At 41.6% G+C, this 20523-nt stretch overlaps 2 protein-coding genes across 2 annotated transcripts; one reads left to right on the forward strand and one right to left on the reverse strand.

The window, feature by feature from the left end:
• Positions 1–1594: 1594 nt before the first annotated feature.
• On the forward strand, positions 1595–19156 carry LOC134182148 (uncharacterized). Its single transcript, XM_062649504.1, has 8 exons — positions 1595–2655; positions 2710–2829; positions 3773–4013; positions 4159–4225; positions 4277–4335; positions 10265–10348; positions 10412–10524; positions 18797–19156. Exons 1-8 carry the CDS (start codon positions 1803–1805, stop codon positions 18931–18933), a joined length of 1674 nt encoding a protein of 557 aa, XP_062505488.1. The 5' UTR covers positions 1595–1802; the 3' UTR covers positions 18934–19156.
• Positions 11838–14605, reverse strand: LOC134182208 (uncharacterized). The gene has a single exon (XM_062649585.1). The coding sequence runs from the start codon at positions 13627–13629 to the stop codon at positions 13021–13023; it is 609 nt and encodes a 202-aa protein (XP_062505569.1). The 5' UTR covers positions 13630–14605; the 3' UTR covers positions 11838–13020.
• Positions 19157–20523: the final 1367 nt, after the last annotated feature.

The raw sequence follows: 20523 nt of genomic DNA on the forward strand, positions 1-20523 counted from the left end.
TCGTCACTTTGAAGACGATGCTGCTGTTGCATGGAACAGGTGTATCAAACGTGGCACCCATGTGACTCGAGTACTCGGGCAGATGAAGGTAGGCATATTTTTCAAGGACCCAGATATACTTGAAAATCTTGCCTTATCAATGTCGCCGGCAGTAAACAACCCGGTGCATACCATTCGAGGTATCAAATGGGCATTGTAAATTTTGTGAAGAGCTGATGCGCCGTTTCAGAGAAATTCATGCGCAAGTCGATTGGCAAGAAATCATGTCGTCCCGAGAGAACTCTGGAAGACGGCTACAGCCTCATTGTCAAGCTCCATAGATTGCGTGCATGAGCAAAATTTGGCAACGCTGTGACTCACTGTTATGGAGGTACACTGTTACAGACAGATACACAGACAGACAGACAGCTCTCCTTTATACATAGACTAGCCCACCATCCCGTTCTTCACACGGGCAGATTAGCTATTAATATTACTAATGGTAGTGAAGTTATTATTTAGTCTAACGTTGTATGCAAATTTATGTTGTTGCTTGGGTTCACATGCATTTTTACTGTGTTCTGAAAAATTAGCAGCCAGATGGAATTGTATCCCGTTTAATTATATCCCATTCTGAGAAATTAGCAAGAATAGAGTATGCAAATTTATATGTTGTTGCATGAGTATCCCGTTCTAATTTATTATGAATTGTGTCTGAAAAATTGCTGGACAGAATTCTCATGAAGAATTTCATTCAGAGTTATCCCGGGCAATGGTATCCCATTCTGAGACTATTGATTGTGATATAGCTAGTATCCCGTTGAAGACAAAGATAATGTAACGAGGTGTCTCGTTTCCAGAAATCCCGTTGATTGTATTATTGATTGGTTGAATTAAGCCATTTCGACAGTCTCGTTGGATGCTGCGTTGCTGCTGTTGCGAGGAAGAGGTGTATCGAACTTGACATCTATTCGACGCGAATCCTGTTTGGAAATATATCCAAGCAGCATAAGAACGTGGGTGTCGTGCAGTTACGTACTCACTTGGATAATCCGGTCCTCATATATAACTAAGTCACGACTTGTGCTGACTCTCGCTATTTCGACAGTCCCGGTGAATGTCGTCAATTCGAAGACGTTGCGAGAAACAGGTGTATCGAACGTGGCAGCTCTTCGACGGGCGTAGATGGGTAAATGACTGTAGGCATTCTTTTTCAAGACTCGGACATCGGCAGAAATATCTTCCCTTTCCTGTCAATAATCAACACGCTCCACACGTACTCTCTAGGTAATGCCCTACTGCATGTAAACGGGCAGTTTAAATTCCATGCAAATCCGATACGCCATTACATCGTGTCGTCGCGGGAGAAGTACGGAAGACGACGACAGCTTCACTTTCAATTGCTAGGAATTCGGCGTGCATGGGCCAAATTCGGCGGTGATTGGACTCGCTGTCCTGGAGATCCTTCTACATACGAACACACGCACGCATGCGCAACACGACAGCTCCTTTATATACATATATATATATATATATATATATATATATATATATATATATATATATATATATATGTATATATTCTCTATTTACCACTAGATCATGCACATGCACATTTTCTGCGACGCACTTGCAACAACACTTCTATTTATGAATTTGATTTCTAATATTCCTTTTGTCATGCTTTGTTGCCAGCATGCTTCATTGATGGCAAGGACGTGAAAGTAGGAGAATACCATTTCCGTTCGTTTGAACCAGAAACAGGAGGCGTTCGTCAAAGCACTGCTGTTGAGATTATTTTTGCCATTGATGAAAGTGGTTCAATGGTAGATGACCATGAGTGGTTTAACTCCGCGTTTATCGATGAAACCAACAGTAGGCTGAGAGATCATTATCAAATTGGAGTGTCAGGAGTAAAGAACAAGTTTGGATTATTAGTATTTGCAAGCCATGATCGAGTACCACATGAACATGGTTATTGGTTGGTACAGAGTAGTGAGGCCATCGAGTTCGACTTCGTTGAATTGTATCACAATGGAAAGGTTGAGGATGGATATATGGCAATTCGAATGGCAGCCGAATATCTAAATAGATCACCACAGGTGAGCGGAGTCGAAAGAATCATAGTTTTAGTGACTGATGAAGACAGGGATAATGTGATGAACAGAGTCAACAAAACGTCACTATTGGCCTACCTTGGTGCATCATCCATTCGACTTGATGTAGTTGTTACTAACTCTTTTGAGTCAGACAATGGCACAGCAGCAATTGGTGTTGGACCTAGAATTGCAAACTATCCAGCATTTATTCTTCGTCACGGTGATGACCCATTACCAGTAGGTGGTAAAAGTATAGACGATTCTGGGCATGGCAGCACTTTATCCGATTACATCGATTTAGCATGGATGCTTTGTGGAGTAGCGTGGGACATCAACGAGGTGAAAAGGCACAGTCCATCAGATAAAGATCATTTTGGAAGAGACTTCACAAAGTACTTCAGTAAGAGAATCCACGATATCCAATGTGGTTCTCCAGAACCGGTTGTAGCCGCTGCTTGTCGTTGGTGCACATGTCAGTCAAGTCCTCGATTAGCAGAGTATTGTAGTTCAACAGATGGCATTTCAGATGGAGAGTGTAGAGCTGGCAGCTTTGGTTATCGTCAAATTGCAGGAATAGGTAAGGTGCAACGTGCACATTCAGATATACTGCCTATTGAAGGGTTACTTTCAGATGAACCACCCTCTGAAGAGGTGCTTATACAGTTTGCCACAGCGAGTCCAACAGTACGGCAAGTGGAGGTTTCTGGTACTAGTTTTTTTTTTTTTGATGGAGCCCCAACTGAGACCAAACGTAAGTATACTATACATTAGATATATGCAATCATTTTATAGGATTAAAGGAACATGGTCACGATTATGTGCATGCTCATTGACACTGCTTGCGCATGTGGATTGTTCCAGTCTCCCTTTAGATTCTGTGCAAAGTTAGATCTGCATGGCATTTTCGAGGTACTGTCAAGTAAGTCTGATGATGAAGCTAAAGAAAAGATGATGTAGCTGGACCAGTCAATTGTAGTGGATTGCTATATACGGGATGACGGGTTTTGCTGGTCTTTGGCTGGTCAGTCAGTCGGCTCTTGAGCATTCTTTAGACAAAAGACACTCTAATTTTGTGTAAGTGAGGCTGTGTTCTACTTTACAACTCTGGAATGTGCAAGAACCGCAAATCCCAAGAGGTGCATAAGGTCATGATTGTCCAGCCCTTTTTGGGCATTGCCACTGCTTCTAGACGAGGAATCATATGTTTCAATAAAAGAAGCGTGCATGGTGGACGTCTTAGCTGCATGCCACGTGTTCTAATTCAAAATGTGCCGAAAAAGATAAGACAAGACTTATTCCAAGAGTGCTTTTGATGAAAGCTTTATTTATTTGGGAGAAACTTGAATTCGGCGGGAAGGTGAGCACATCCACATGAGTCTGAGGACAATCGTGACCGTGTTCCTGTAGTAATACTTGCTGGATTGCTACTGCAAGTATTAGTGACTATGATGGTACTTGAGTGTTTGCACTAACTGGTAAACTGCAACAGGCAGACAGACATATGGACAGACAGATAGATGGACAGACATATGGACAGACAGATAGATGGACAGACAGATAGATAGACAGATGGACAGACAGACAGACAGACAGAAAGACATGTGTGCGTACTTGCACACACCACACAACTGCTTATCATTAGACCATAATCGTGTTTTAATAACAACGTAATCGTGTTTTGGTGTGTCTGTAAGAATTGCGTGATGAACCGGGTGTAAGAGAAGGAAATCATGATGGGACCCATGTACATATGAAAGAGACTGGCGACACCATAGAGATACAGGTAGTTGATAAGTCAAATGAGTCGTCATCTGAACATACATCACATGAAGATGATCATAAAACGGACTGGAATGAGGTTTGCTCAAGGGGGGCTGTTAAACTGTTCTCATCTTCAACATTGAACTTTGATCAACATTTCTTCAAGAGATCAAAGTAAAAGCACTGCTACTTGTCTTGGCCAATTTGATCTGTCTGCATGGCCCACCTGCCTGTTTGCTTGTTTGTTTCTTATCTCTATTGGCTGTTATATATCTGGTTGTCCAATTGCTTATGTGTACCTTTATTTTTGACATTGCAGGAAGCACGTGGTGACATTCTGCTTTAAGACCATACTCCCCAATGGTGTTCTGATGTGGGTGCAACAGGTGACTTAATATCAAACATGTTGATAAAGGTGTCAACAGAATTGTTTATAGAGACGACCACAACAAGGCCACATACTTATTCAAGTGATGAATGGAAGGGTGCAAGCAAGGTGAGCTGGTGTAATGACATCTGTAGTTTATGATCCAAAGCTGAAAATCTGTCTAAAACATGACCATTGTTACACCCCTTGTCCGACTTTAGTTAATTCGTTGCTTTTATGATGTTGTTTGACTCATATTAAAGAGAATTACAAATGTTGCCCCTTACAATTTTTGTCCCAAGCTAGAGATTTTGAGGACTTTCAATTGTGCACTTGGGATCTGTACTCGGAGGCCTTGAGTTGCGCAGTACTAGCAGTCTTTACCGTGGTCATCGCGTGTTTGACAGTTGTTCATGCAGCTAAATACAGTATAATGTCTAAATATTAAGTTCAATTAGGAATGCGAATTAAGCGACGTCAGCCTGATGTAGGAAATCACTAAACCAGTAAGTTCGACTACACTGACGTTGTGAAAGTGTTTAGAGACCACTAGCACGTTGGAGCTATGTAATGGAGGTGCGTGCACTCAGCATCTAAAAACTATGTCATTTACAGAATCAAAGTACAGAGTACAGCTGTAGCATCAAATGTAATGGATGCATTTAGGTTATTAAAATGATGTTACTAGAAGAAGTAGGCGGCGTATATATAAAGAGACAGTAGCCTAGTAGCTCCACAACAGTAGATTTTTCAGCGGTACATTCGCATGTCAACTGAAGAAACAAGTGGTGCTATTGGAAGACGCAGTGCAGACTCAGATCGTGATGGTAGCAGTACTGCAGATAATACTGCTATAGTTGAGATGGTACAACAATCAAGTCGTTCACGTGAGCCATTGCCGCTCTGTAAAAGACTATTCAGGTCAGTGACAAAAGTTGGATTACTGTTCTCAATGCCGCTGCCAAATGACAAGATCAACAAGATCACCTATGGTGCAATTTGGAGACGTACACTACAGGCAACCGGAGGCAGCAGAATATCATCGTACCTGTTACCAGCATTACACATCTAAAACTAAAATTGAAAATCCTCTTTGTCGAACGTCGACCTCTGTCGCGTGCGTCATTACATGGGCAAGTCCCACGGAATGCATAATTTGCCAAATGATGAAGAAAGACAAATAGAACAGGTGGGTTAACGAAAAACTGCGACTATGCAGCACTCTAAATTATGTGAGGCAGCAAATTTGCGGCAAGATGAACGAATGATTTTGGCTATGAGTGGATCTGCTGTCGACGCAATCGCTTGCGATATTTTGTATCTTCCCACTTGTTACAAGAACAAGAAAACGCTAGACAGATTGAGAGACCGTCCTGAAGAGTAAACTGATATTTACCAGAATACCTATGCCACCTCAGTTGCTGAAGTACAAGATACTGTTATCACAAAATTGTTCCTCTGCCAGAACTCGTAAGACGTTACGTATTTCTGTTGAATGAAAATGGAGCAGAAGGTTCGTCTTACCGTGCCGAGAAGCTAAAACGGAGACTAAAGGCAACGTTTGGGAACAACTTATGTTTTCCCAGCAAGTAAATTTTTTGCTTTCAACACTTGTTTACATGTCTACTATTGACATTAATAACTTGATGAAATACTTAGAGAAGACCTGGAAGATGAATAAATTGATATGAAAACACATTCTGAAAGCGAGAGAGATGTCTTGTTTTCTCCTGAATTTTGTAGCTCCTTTGAAGAACCGTCTGTTAATACTGCTGTGCGTGAAGTATACAGAGTGGCAGCCTATTTGCGTCAGGAGATGATGTTGATATGGTCTAAAGTTGCTTTGCCACCAGATTTAGCTTGCTCAAAAGAGTTTCCCGGTACCAAGTATTTTGTACAATTTTCTAGCCTAGACTTCGTGTGGTGGCTTAAGTCATACACCAATATCTGCCGAACTTGTCAAAGTTGAATCTGATCTGCATAGATGAGTTATGTCACTTGCATACGACATGATCTTTACCGCTTCTGGAGGAAGGATCAAACCTCCAAGGCGCATTGCGTTACCTGTGACTATACATCATTTAACAGGAAGCACCTAAGTTGTCAAATTGCTCAACAGGTGTGGACATGGAGTATTGGTGCCGCAGCTGCAAGAGATAGAGACTGCAGTAGCAGAAAGAGTTCTTATTGAACAGCAGTCTGCAGACATAAAACTTCCACGTGTTGTCCATCAAGGTCGTTTCGCCACCTTCTGTTGGGATAACATTGACTTGTGCGATGAGACTTTGTCTGGAAAAGGAACAACCCATTGCACAAAAACAGTATTGTCATGCAGATGTAGGTCTACGTCTTGCAATGGACTGTCACCAGACAATGCACTATGGTTGTATTCGTCACCGTACAGTGCACGCCATACCGTCTACTCCTATGCCTTCCAACATCAGAAAACGTCAACCACAGCCGTACATAGTGGATCCTTCAATCATTGGCAATTCTCTTAATTAACTTAAAGCACACCAATGTTTTCTCCAAAAAGGCATTGTGTTGGGCTTTTCCTTCAGTACAATGCGGAGCAAACTGTATCTGGTTGGTCTGGGTTCAACAGTAGAATCTGATTGCAACTTCCTCCAGTCAGTGCTGTTGGTTATCTTCCAGTAACTTATGCACCTCCAACGCAGCTCGACACAGTGTATACTCTTATGCAAGTCTATCAATGACACGGCAATTGGGACAAGAAGACACTGTAGTGGTTGTAGATCAAGCAACTGGAAAAACGCACAGCAATTCAGTTCGGTAGTGTTAAGGATGGGGAGCTTCCACATTTTGCTAGTAATGCTCTGGTTTCTCTGACTTCTAGTGGAGTCCAGAGTTCTAGCATTAAGATCAGTTTCATCTGTAGTATCTGGTAAACATTACAACCGAAGGATACAAATTTACAAGTTAGTCTTTGAAGCAATACTGCAAGCTGACTGGTACAACTTCAAGAATGATGGGCAGAGTCTACAAGATGTCACTAATAGGCTACAGGACCTTAGAACTCGACAGTCGGAGTATGCGTATGAAAGAGTTGTTCAGTGCGATGGCTTTATCCAATTGTACACAAATTTTCTTAAATTTTGCAGCACTGCTTTGTTGACAACAGGTTGCTTTTGGTTGTCGTATATTGAACTGGTACAAGTTGTACTAAATTTAATAAGGGCTACGCAGACCGGAAATTTGAATCTACACTTGGCATGTATCAAGGATTTTCTAACTTGGTGCTTTGCTTACGATCGTCAGAACTATGCTAGATACTTATCTGTTTATTGGTGTGACATGTTGAATCTGAAGAGCAGTCATCCACAAGTAGAGAATTTGTTTCAGAATGGAGACTTTGTAGTGCAAAGATCAAAGGAATCCAGATTTGCTTAAGTCGCAGTAGATCAGACGATTAAGCAGTTTGTTAACAGAGACGAAATCAACTGGAGGAATAGTAGGATTCAGTACGAAGCAAGGAGCATTTCAGCGTTGGATTCTGACAGCACATGATCGTGCCAATATGACAAAATCTTGTCGCACTCTTGCTGGTTTGGTTGAAGAGTCGTCAGTAGCGCACAAAGAGACACAACCTATGAGACTCGAGCGAGATGAAAGCCTGTTTGATGTAGCAAATGGTAATGATCTTGTCTTTTTGTCATCTGGAATTTCTGCTACAGATAAAGTCAGAGCGGATTTGGAAACTGCATTCGAGTGAGGTCGATCACGTGCGGAGTTTATCAACAATAGATTTGTGAATAGATGCGGAAGCATATTTGACTCTCTACCAAAGCAAAATCTCCAGACCTTCGTTGCAATGACTCAAAAGAGCAGAGTCAAAACATCAAAGCAACTGTTGTTTTGAAAGCAGATAAAGCTATATGTTCTCGAATGGTAGTTGTAGCACAGACTAGGAAAATGAATCTGGCAACTGTCCTTGAATATCTTGTCGGACCACTTCCCTGCATGGTCGCTAGCTAGGCCAGATGTCATGGCAATGGACTAGAGTGCACTGAAGTGAGGTATGCAGTAACAAACAGGTAGACTGTTGTGAAATATGTTACACCGACATGATGTCAAGCGGCGATGATGACTCTTGGAGTAATTTGCTTTTTGGTAATTACTGTTGGATGTTCTAGAGTTGTTCAAATGTAGATTAGGGTTCGAAAATCCGGTCTCCAAGTCGCCATATGGCTACCACTTCTAGATGACTGACGACTAAACGAACAGTGTGGTCACCAATATGGCGACTAGAAATATTGGTAGTTTCTAGTCTTTCGGGGCAGCGGCTCTTGGATGCGAACCACCTGCTAAGCAGATGTTTGCGTTCTGCTTTCTACTTCTACCATGTAGTGGCACTCTGCGACGTATGTCGCCTATGTAGCACCTTCGTACATATCGTGAACAACGTATCACCTAGCAATCTATTGCGAGTCATTGCTATTCTCTAGTACACCATCATTTTTACAGACTCTAGTGCCTGTGCCGATCTGATTGGTCTGTGCCATCAGCTCCAGACAAATCCAACTAAAGACCCGAAGGCGCGTATAATTTTTCAAACAATTGTGGTCACTCCTATCCTTCATAGGCTACACCAACAAATCCAAGTCAACAGCTCTAACATCGACGAGACGCCCGTTGCGCAGCAGCTTCTCCCGAATGAAACATGAAATTCGCAGCCAATCGTAGTTGAAGGTGACGGCAACTGCTTATTTAGATCCTTTTCTATGCTGTTCAAAGAATCTGACCATCTTGAATTGAGACAAATAAACACTATTATGCAGATCTTTGCAAACGGTGGGTGTAGGAAGTGGCAAAACAAACAGCTTTTTCCCAGCAAGCTGCCTGAGTGTCTTTCTATCAAAAGAACTAGACCAAGGTGTACGTCCAGAAGCTCATACGTCTCCTAGTGCTACTAAGAAAGGTTGTTCAGACAAAAGTTTCTGCATGTGAAATCTAGGTGTTGAATGAAGCCACGGCGTTTCAGAGATTAACACAGCTAGCCATAGGAAACCACGTTGGGTGTGGGGTTTTCCCTCGGAGAGTTACCGGATGTGCTGTTCTCAGCAAATCAGTAGTGGCACTGAGTCATATAGAGAATTTAATTAAAAAACGCTCAATGAATGCTCACGTCTTCTTGATGGATAGCCAGGATGTGGATGTGATGACAAACCACATAATCACATTATTAACATTACAAAACCACTCAACCACATTTTGTTTGGTTGTAGCTATACAATTAGTGGAAAGTTTCAATAAAATATGGATACTCATACTATTACATAAAAAGAACACCAAGTACCACACTGTAGATTAATGTGTTTACTAGCCAATGTTCATCCAACATTACTGCAAATTCCTAGTTAGGTCTTAATTTAATTAATGTCAAACATGATAATCTGGGAAAGGGTCTCAACAGTGATATTAATGACTTGTTTACTTCTGGAATCTCTGACTTAGAAACTAGTGAAAGTTTGGCGACCAACCGTTCCTCTAGGTGGCCAAACTGGCGACCAGATTCAAACACATTTTTCGAACACTGGTAGATCTTCTTAATAAATTAGAAAACTATTAGTCAATTAGAAAGATAGTACTCTACTGATCACGACAGGTGCCACGTCTCAACCACTCGCATATCGCGTCAAGTCATTAACTAAGTGAATTATTGTGTTTCAGATGATTGCTACTGTATAGATAACAAATAAATTGCAGTAGAATACGTGATGATGTTGTAAAGTTTTCTTGACAAGAAGTGGTTAAATTACACAGAAAACAAGTGTATGCTGTGTGGTTGCTATGGCAACAAGCTCGTCTACTGTTTCTCCTATTTAGGACACTGTAATAAAAAGGCAACATTCGGATTTGCAATAAGCACCTTTAAGTTAGTACAAATCCACTGAAATATATAAGTTGGACAAGGGGTGTAGCGACATGTTACAATTCTGGAGTTGGATCATAGACTACTGTGTTATAGGAACATTGACAATTAGTTGTGAAACAGCCATTGACATACGTATTCAACTCTGGTGTTTGTCTTTGTTAGGATGGACCTGGGATCTGGAACTAACGTTTTGATACACAGTGTGACAGTTAGCGATGGCAAATGGCATAAAGTTATGTTCAGAAGGTAAAGGCGGAACGTTACATGACAAACAAGCTTTTGTTCAGTACTCTTTTGTATATAATCCAGGAAAGGTAATGTGGCGGAACTCAAATTAGATGGCAACAGAAGAGTCACTATGGTCGTGGGTGACAGTGAAGACAGAGAAGTGACATTCAGAGCCAACAAACAGTGGTACATTGGTAAGCCAGTAATGCACTAGCTATCAAATGTTGCATAATCTACAGTGCTGATACCATATAGTCAAAGACTTTTAGCATTGACTTGGCTTTGCTAAGTACCAGCAGGGTTCTAGCCAGGAGTTTTGGAAGGCGTATCGGTATTGGTGTGGCACATGAGTTTTGGAAGGCGTATCGGTATTGGTGTGGCACATGAGTTTTGGCATGTGGGCATGGCATGCAATGTCTGCAAATTTCTGAAAAATTACCACTGGTTTGAGGGAGTGGTTTAGGCTACCTACTGTACCACGCTATAAGAACCTGTCTCATTACTATTACTAGGCAACAAATCCAATTACAATACTATAGGTATGCGATTAGAGACTCAGAATTGACATGTCTCCATCTTTTCCCTCATTTTCAACAGGTAAGGCTGCACTGAAAAAGTTCTTTGTTTTGGGTAACCTAACGCAAAAATCAGTCAGTTGGTTGGAATTTTTTAACTTCCTCAACCTTTTTCTTTTTACAAATCATTTAATTAATGCATACATTAAATTCTGTCAGAGTAAACTTTCATGGTGGCTGTTGATCATCCACAGCATGCGAGCAATGGACCACACGACTTACATACCCTCACTGTCACAGAGATGTAACCAGGAATGTGTGGCCAGGAGTCCTGAGGAGATCAATAACGTCGGCAACCAGAAGATCCATCTGTGCCGCCAGATCCAGATGTAGGTGGCTAGGGAAGACGCTGCTCTGACAAATTCCACATCAGCACGTTGTTTACACTTTCAGCCGAAAGTTGTTGACAAGTCAATGCCGTGGCAGCCTGTAAAGTAAAAAATACGTGACATCTACCAAACTCTAAATGCAATCCAACATCGTCATCTGGCACTACATCATAGCGAGTTCTTGAATCTGATGTGTGTGCACAGACATCAGCCGCCGTGCATTGTCAACTGACATTACCATGCTAAGGATTCCGTAGAGACGACTCTTCGGCCCACAGAATTCTACAATTAATGATGGAGCTTAATTTGATAAACAGAAGAGTTTCACTCTCTCAAGGCGAGAAAAGTGACACTGCCTCCTCAGGTTCCCGTATTTTCCTACAAAAATAGAAATATTGCCGTAGTGGTTGAGAACTCGAAAGTTTGTCAGCATGATGTGCAACAAAACTGCAAAAGTGAATTTTTGAGATTGTTTATTAATTTTGAGTTTAACTGCAAGAGGGCCCCACTAAAGGTCTTACTTTGTGCCCTATAATTTTTTCATGCACGCGCTATTCGAATTCAGAAGTGTACCAAACGCTATTAGATACACAGGGCGAAATATCCACAGACGCACATTTTTAAATTTTTCTCTAGGTGCAGTGTGAATGACACTCATAGGCATGATACTAAAATATACAATTGGTCACGTGATTAATGTACATAATACAAGATGCGACTGAAACATTATTACAACATGTCTAAACACTTGAGTTCAATAGAAATGCTAGCTATCTGTTCTCCTTGACCTTTCGATGACTCTTGTGCAACTTTACAGCATCTCCCACTTCCTTTCCAGTCCTCTTGCCTTCTCTGTCCCTAGAGCAGGTGTCATGGTTTTACGCAAGCCAGTGATTGAATAATTACAATATGTCCTAGTATACTTTTTCGCATTCCCCCGCACTCTCTCTATAGGATTAATTTTGCAGTGATACTTAGGGATGAACAAACAATAATGGCCTCTAGATTCTAAATATAACTCTACAAAGATTTTCATTTGCAAAATCATCATGCTCAGACAAGACAGACACCATCTGATCTCTACACACATTACTAACATTAATGCCACGCTTTGTTAAGACCATTCTTAGACCCTTCAGAACTCCCTCCCCAGTGACAAGGTGCTGTTCTTTTCCTCCTAATCCCATGTTTATGCGACTAGCAACTAGTGCATCATGTGATTTTGCAGTATGGTTACAACTCTGATCAAATATCTACAACAGAGCATAACTCTGACTAGGATATTTGATCTCTGCAATAGCCACAGCACGTTTTACTTGAGACATAAACTTGTCACCCGTCCAGTATCTGTCCCTGTTCCCTTCGTATTCTATAATCTGCCTAGCCTCATTAGTGATTTCTGGATTAATAACTCTGGCTCCTTCCACCTCTGAGGGACTCAGTTTTAGATAACCACTATATTCATCGATGAAGTTGCTTACCATCCTACCGAAACCTCTTGACGTTGGCTTGATTGCAGTCTGGCTGGCTGGCACCACGTGTAATGCTGGTCCTCGTGAGACCGAAAAGTTGACTCATCATGAAAGATTGTAACTAACCCTTTAGTGGCTACTTGGTCCTTCATATGATCAGACTGGTGTTCCTGCAAAACATCAGATGGACTGGGAGGAGGTAGATGGTTAGGTTCTATTGCATGCACACAGTCTAAATATCTAGTACGTCCTTCTACAACATCTTGCCTTTCGTGATTGTCAATGTACATGCCCTTTTTGCTCGAATCCACTCGCTAAAAACCTAGGTCACACAAAAACCTGCATGCTGTTTTCACACTAATTCTCGTCGAAAAACCTGGAGTATGGGAGGTGTTGGGTAGAAGGTCAGTGTTAATGTAGCAGCAGAAGTCAGAGGCGGTGATATTAGGCCTTCCCTTCGTGCAGCTGTGCTGTCGAGCCGACCTAGTTGCTTTCCGTCGACACTCCTCATCATGCATGATGCTGCTCCACTGATAGTGACCTTTGCCATCTAGAAACTTACCGCAGTTGCATCTAAAGTTGTTCCGCCAATCTCTGATGGTCCCCTCATTTTTGTGTACTATCTGCGACACAACACCTACGGCCCTCTTGACAGTCTGCGATGTCTCCCTACGGTAAAACTCAAAAAGCAACAACAACAGCATCTTTGTATCTACAATTCTCAAAGCTCTTATCCAGTCATCCAGACAACTCCAAACATCTTCATCGTTAACAGACTGCACCGAATCGCTGTCCCCGTCTAATGTTTCAGTGCCTGCCTTTGCATGACACTCTGGTTCCAAAGGGCCCCCTTCCTCTTCAAATGGTCTAAGCTTCAACCTTTTTTCATTCATAGCTGCAACCCTGTCTAGTTGTTTCTTCATCTTACTCCAACGCGTGGTGTCCTTGGTGATGGAAGTGAGAGGACTGAGAGAATACGGTATCCACGGCAATGATGTGCCAAACCATTACAATGCAGCCACACCCTTTAGACAGCCAATCAGCGTTCACCAATCTACACTTTTTATCTTGCAAACCACATGGTCAAAACCGACGGCATTCTGTAGGGCTTCTCATGGTGATCATTTGCATATGTAAAAATGTTTAAAAATATGCAGGGCGAATTTTCTAATATGCGCTAAATTTGGGGATATGTGCTGTCTGGCATTGTACCGATGAGCACTGCACAATGGAACTATACACACACTTGCATGCAACATGTGCCAAAACGGTTGTCGCAAAAAGAATTTGAAAAAACTGACGGGTTACTCGAAACGTAGAATTTTTTCGGTGTGGCCTAATGAATGGACACTATGCAGCTAATCCCTCCCCTTTGTCATAACTTCTGGAAATGGAGTGCACATGTGCATGTGTGGCGTACAGTACATCTACTACATTCGTAGCTCGTATGTTGGAGGCGTATTAGTCAGCTCTGAACCGCTGCCTTGGCATGCCTGGCTAGAACCCTGCATCTAGAGTTGATGAAGTAGTATTAATTAATTAATTAATTACGTAAGTAAGTAATCTTGTGGAGTGGTGTTTAGTTAAGTATGACAATTTAATTTGCAGCTTTAAGGCCTGTTCACACTTGAAGCACTTCAATTGGCATGTGATCAACTTCGTAGCAAATGTGAATTGGATGCACATTGAATGCACATTAACCCATTTCACACTAGCAAAATGCAATCTGAGTAAACATCATAAACAGGCCTACCCATGTAGAACATGCAGTCATCATGGCTGCTAGTCTCTTTGCACTGATAGTCCTCTATCTTTGGTTACAAGTACGTCCATCTTCGCAATAATCACAGGATAGAGAGGGAACGTAGATCTGCTGCCCATACCGACATGAAGAGCTGAGTGGGTTACCAGGGTAGGCATGGTGCCACATGCTGCAGCTGATGTGCATTGAATCCACTTCAACCACCTTTCTGTATGTGGTTTGAGCGAATGCACATTGAATTCGGTTTGATAGCCAATCCTCATTGGAGTGTGGTGTGAAAAGGCTTGGCCTTTAGTTATGCTAGTGTGGTCAGTGGTCGATGTGTGCCTATCTCAGTCTTTGTTTCAAGTGCGTGATGCCAAATAGTTATCTGAGCCTCACAATGTGCATCTACTTTGAGGGTTATAGTAGATTGCCAATGTGTCTGTCTGTCTGTCTTGTTTGTCTTGTCTTAATTATGCATGTTTTTAAGTCTCAGCCGCCAGAGCTTTCGATATACAACATAGATAGACATTTTAGCAGGTAGTTGGCTTGATTTTTGCAAATAGAGCTTTGTGGGAGAGAGCCTAAATGACTTATTTGATCAAGGCAGTCCCTAATACGCTTGTGCAGTGCCACTTGCTATAAAAAACTTGATTTTTCATGCAAACCCTTTGATTGCCAGACATCTCAGGGTTCGAAAAATGTATTTGAATCTGGTCGCCAGTTTGGCCACCTAGAGGAACGGTTGGTCGCCAAACTTTCACTAGTTTCTAAGTCAGAGATTCCAGAAGTAAACAAGTCATTAATATCACTGTTGAGACCCTTTCCCAGATTATCATGTTTGACATTAATTAAATTAAGACCTAACTAGGAATTTGCAGTAATGTTGGATGAACATTGGCTAGTAAACACATTAATCTACAGTGTGATACTTGGTGTTCTTTTTATGTAATAGTATGAGTATCCATATTTTATTGAAACTTTCCACTAATTGTATAGCTACAGCCAAACAAAATGTGGTTGAGTGGTTTTGTAATGTTAATAATGTGATTATGTGGTTTGTCATCACATCCACATCCTGGCTATCCATCAAGAAGACATGAGCATTCATTGAGCGTTTTTTAATTAAATTCTCTATATGACTCAGTGCCACTACTGATTTGCTGAGAACAGCACATCCGGTAACTCTCCGAGGGAAAACCCCACACCCAACGTGGTTTCCTATGGCTAGCTGTGTTAATCTCTGAAACGCCGTGGCTTCATTCAACACCTAGATTTCACATGCAGAAACTTTTGTCTGAACAACCTTTCTTAGTAGCACTAGGAGACGTATGAGCTTCTGGACGTACACCTTGGTCTAGTTCTTTTGATAGAAAGACACTCAGGCAGCTTGCTGGGAAAAAGCTGTTTGTTTTGCCACTTCCTACACCCACCGTTTGCAAAGATCTGCATAATAGTGTTTATTTGTCTCAATTCAAGATGGTCAGATTCTTTGAACAGCATAGAAAAGGATCTAAATAAGCAGTTGCCGTCACTTTCAACTACGATTGGCTGCGAATTTCATGTTTCATTCGGGAGAAGCTGCTGCGCAACGGGCGTCTCGTCGATGTTAGAGCTGTTGACTTGGATTTGTTGGTGTAGCCTATGAAGGATAGGAGTGACCACAATTGTTTGAAAAATTATACGCGCCTTCGGGTCTTTAGTTGGATTTGTCTGGAGCTGATGGCACAGACCAATCAGATCGGCACAGGCACTAGAGTCTAGCCTCGCCCCAGACGCAGTGTGGATTGCAGCCCCAGATACGCTTCCATCACCACTGAGAACCTGTGTACGCGTTCAAAGGCGTATGATGCACTGCACGTGCCATTTCTGATCTGCCATTTCACCGCTACGCTCTCTAGCATAGCTGCAATCTCTTACTAACGCTTGACAGCGGCCTAAGATCGCAATATCGACAAGTACAGAGGCTAGAACAACGTCAAAGTCCAATCGAAAGCTCAATTCCTAGCTAATAACATTAGTATGACTAGCGCTGAAGAATTTGATTACATACTTACTCCCGCCCAGAAAGGCGGTACCAATACCTGACGTAGTGGTGATGGAAGCGCATCCGAGGCTGTAATCCACACTGCGTCTACTAGAGTTCGTAAAAACGATGCTGTGACTCGCAATAGATTGCTAGGTGATACGTTGTTACACGATATGTACGAAGGTGCTAAATAGGTGGCATACGTCGCAGGGTGCCACTAAATGGTAGAAGTAGAAAGCGGAACGCAAAACATCTGCTAAGCAGGTGGTTCACATCCAAGAGCCGCTGCAGCAAAAGACAAGAAACTACCAATATTTCTAGTTGGCAAATTGCCGACCGGATTTTTCGAACCCTGCATCTACAGTGCACGTTTCCATGCTTGTAGTTTACAGTAGACACGCACAAAGAAGTTTGGGGAGGATTAAATGTGTTAGACATCTGCCTGCTCAAAATTTTGTAAGCTAGAGAGAATATTTTGGCAGTAACGAGAGTCAATGAGATCAAGATTGAAATGCTACAGAACGTTTCTTGTACAACTTGTGCTTGAACATGTCATGTACCCACTAGGTGTGGCTCTGTTTGAATGTAGTCAGCATGGCAATTTGATTGGGCGAGGATGTGTTATTGCTATATGGCGGTGTTTCTGTTCAGTCTATTAGTGGTTGCAGTACCTTGTTTCTTTGTGGCAGTATCCCTGCCCTAAGTGATATGTTTAGAAGGTGAGAGAGCAATAAATTTTAAGATTCAAGGGCAATACGGGTATTTAGAATTCAAGAGCAACAAGATTATTTCAATTTCCACTTAGATGGAATCAAAGAGTATCTCGCGAAGAGCAATGTTGTTCTGTTCACTAGCAACTTAGTGATGTTAGTCACTTGGCTTACAATACTGTGTTTGAAAGCACAGACTGTGAGACCTTAAGAAATTTTCACCTCGCGTGGTCGTTTCAGACTTTGTAGTTTATACGTTTCTTTTTTATAAAGTCTGTGAGCGTTCATATGAACTTACTGATCTTAATGCTGTTGTGTGACTTGAGTTCAATCATTTAACACTAAAGTTAGTCCACTTTGACTCCCCCCAAGCTTGTGTGGTTGGTGAGTGGGCAGATGTTCCCAGCATTTTTCCAATGAGCAATTAGTAATTAGCATAAGGGTAGGTTTGTATTTTAATTGAGGGCTGTCTATGGTTAGAATAGCTACTTAATCAATTTGCATAACAAAGTTGGTGGAAGTTCATCTGCAATGCTCGCCCAAAGAATGGCATGAACATGAGCTCTAAAATGAAGTGTTCAGTGTGTCTCTAGGACCTTGCTGTCAAAAGTTAATCAGGATTTACTAGGCAGAAGTCAGAGTGGACTGCAACTCCCAAGGTATGGTGAGCTTTGACGCTTTGCTTATCGTTCTTTTCACTTATCTGACCCCTGTCTCTCCTTGGATTGCCCAAAGGGGGTTGGGGTCAGATATGAGAGGGTCTACTGTATGGTCAAAAAATGGAATCCTATGCAGCTTTGACTGCATTTGTTTCTTGGCATGTCTTCTCACATATGACCTTGTTCACATACAGCGATGTACACAATTGTTTCAAAGGCCTACAGTAATGTGGAAGATAATGTCAGCTGGTGACTATCCCAAAGATGTGACTGGGATGTGCGATACTGTTTTTGCATATTGTAAAGAGACATGAATTAAAGGTACCGTATTACCTCACATAGAACGGCATGCCGTTATGGAACGAATTTTGCCAGGGTGCCGTTATACCTCGAGGTACAACAGCATGCAGTTGTAAATGAGGTAATTTTACCAGCCAGGCTGCCAAGCTGATCAAACTTGTCCACGGCCGCCAACTTGAATCCTACTGTGTAGGATTTCCTGCTTCTGGCTTTCGGCTGACTTGAGTCAAAGTCTTCACCAATGGCAACATTGTCAACGTGGTCATTAGCATCATCCTCCACATTGACACCTCTCCTCCATTACCGCAATATTAATATCAAAAGATAGGCCTCGTATTACTGTGACTGCCGTACCTCGCTCTATATGCATCTCACCCTGTAACGGCATGTCGTTATAGGTACCAGCTGGAGTTGTAGCGGATTCTGGTAAAATTTGCTTATAACGGCATGCTGTTCTATGTGAGGTAATTCGGTAAGTACCTACTAATTCCTAAGTCTGATTTGTCTGTCGTTTATCTAGTCTTTATATAACATTCACATGTTAGATATTAGACACAGAGGAGTAAACAGGGTGGAAGCTGCATGATGTGGGTCTTCTCACCAGCCTGAGATTTTCCAACTTGTAACAGTTTTGTTGTTTTCTGATAGGCAAGGCTAACTCCAAGAATATATTCGGTGATATTGCACAACCACTGACTGGCTGTATCAGCAGTGTAAGAGTGAACAAGAAGAAGATCAGGCTCGAAAAGGATGCCATCGACAAAGTCGACGTTTTCCCCTGCTAGTCACCTCCATGACTTTTTCTCTAATTTTAAACGGCGTTGGATAACTACAGTAGCTTATGTGTGGCAAAATAGCTTCGTACATTTAGGTTCTGGTTGTGTTTTTGGTAAGACAGTATTGGTATTAGTATTAGTTCTTATTTCATAGTCTTGTAAGGTCATCTACTGACTGAGGCATCTTGTCTCTAGGTATAATCTAGCATTATAAGTGTTGCGTTTTCTATCCTTACTGAAGTCCATACCAAAGTTAGAGACAACATGGGAATTGTGGTGAAGTGTTTAGATGCTTAGGGAGTGGCTAGAGGAGGTGTCGCTAATTGCCTCTGATTACTTGTTGCTCTAAGCCCTAGAGGGAATCATTATGCAGGCTGAGAAGACGATTCAAGTTCAGACAGCGAAGAGATCTATGTCTGTGAAGGAAATGATGAGAATGTTGATTCTGACTGAAGCTAATTACTTCATCACCTGAGCGGTATGCTTTGAAGCCCAGGTGGTTTTCCATAGCTTAAATTGAAGGCAGTCTCTACTCACTTGTCTAGACAGGAAGCAGCTATTATTAATGTAAGAAAGGACCAATGACAATTCATATTTAGCTAATCATCGTCCTTGCACAAGCTTTCGATTAGTGTTGAAATCAACTCTCTAGTCTCACAATAAACATATGCTTTGTGTGTAGTAGCTTAATTAATTGTGCAATCTAGTCTGCTTTTATTAATTGTTGACAATAAAGCCACGATAATTGTTTTGTTGGAAATGAGGTATAAAATGCAGTCCATAAATCCACCATAATTCTTGGATAGTTGTTTTTGCTAGAAATGAGGTAGAGTCATACATCAATTATCGGACACTGGTGTACAGAAACTAGACAAAGATTTTTTGTATCTAAGGCATGAATGTAGAGAGTAGTCACACCGTATATTTTGTTTAGGGCATTTCTCTTGTCTAGCACAGCAGTTCGTTCATCTTCAGAAATTTTCAGTGACACATTGCAGCAATGTCTTCACTTGACTCTATCTGTGAACGTTTCTCAAAATTGAGAGTCAGTTAGAATTATAGTTAGAACAGCTGTTTAAATTATCTTTAATTAAGAGAGTCTTTAATCTCGATTGTGGCCCGCCTTGTTGTCTTTTTCATTCTTTAATTTCAAAAGCTGTTTAGGGTTGAATCCTAATCACATGACCAGCCCAACAGAGTTGACATTTGAGAAGGTAGAACTCCAGTCCACAGACACCAGCACGAAACAGGAATCATGCAATGTACGTGCATCCATACTATCATGCATGTGTGTTGTTGAGAAAATCACTGGATCGAGCAATGTGGCAGTATGTCTATTTTAGAATAGTGATCAACACCACAATTAGAACATAGCTCTTTAGATCCTACTTATGCAGCTGTTGCTGTTATCAACTAACTCACGCCAATCTCCCAGATCAAATTCTGCATCAGTTTTTTTTCTGAATTAACTAGATAATGATGGTAAGTGTTGTACATAAATGTCATCATGTCACATCATCCCAAACATGGACATTCGATTTGCTCAGTGTTGCCAGTTGGATTTGACAATGCAGCCCAAATTATGGCCTAAAGAGACAC

This window comes from Corticium candelabrum, chromosome 7 (genome assembly GCF_963422355.1).
Source record: "Corticium candelabrum chromosome 7, ooCorCand1.1, whole genome shotgun sequence".
Classification (NCBI taxonomy): Eukaryota; Metazoa; Porifera; class Homoscleromorpha; order Homosclerophorida; family Plakinidae; genus Corticium; species Corticium candelabrum.

Excerpts from the sequence above, each read along its gene's own strand:
- LOC134182208 (XM_062649585.1), bottom strand. The coding sequence starts at position 13,629 with ATGAAGAAACAACTAGACAGGGTTGCAGCTATGAATGAAAAAAGGTTG.
- LOC134182148 (XM_062649504.1), top strand. The coding sequence starts at position 1,803 with ATGGTAGATGACCATGAGTGGTTTAACTCCGCGTTTATCGATGAAACC. Across the intron at positions 10,349-10,411 it reads CATAAAGTTATGTTCAGAAG|GAAAGGTAATGTGGCGGAAC; the intron begins GTAAAGGCGGAA and ends TATATAATCCAG. Across the intron at positions 10,525-18,796 it reads CAACAAACAGTGGTACATTG|GCAAGGCTAACTCCAAGAAT; the intron begins GTAAGCCAGTAA and ends GTTTTCTGATAG.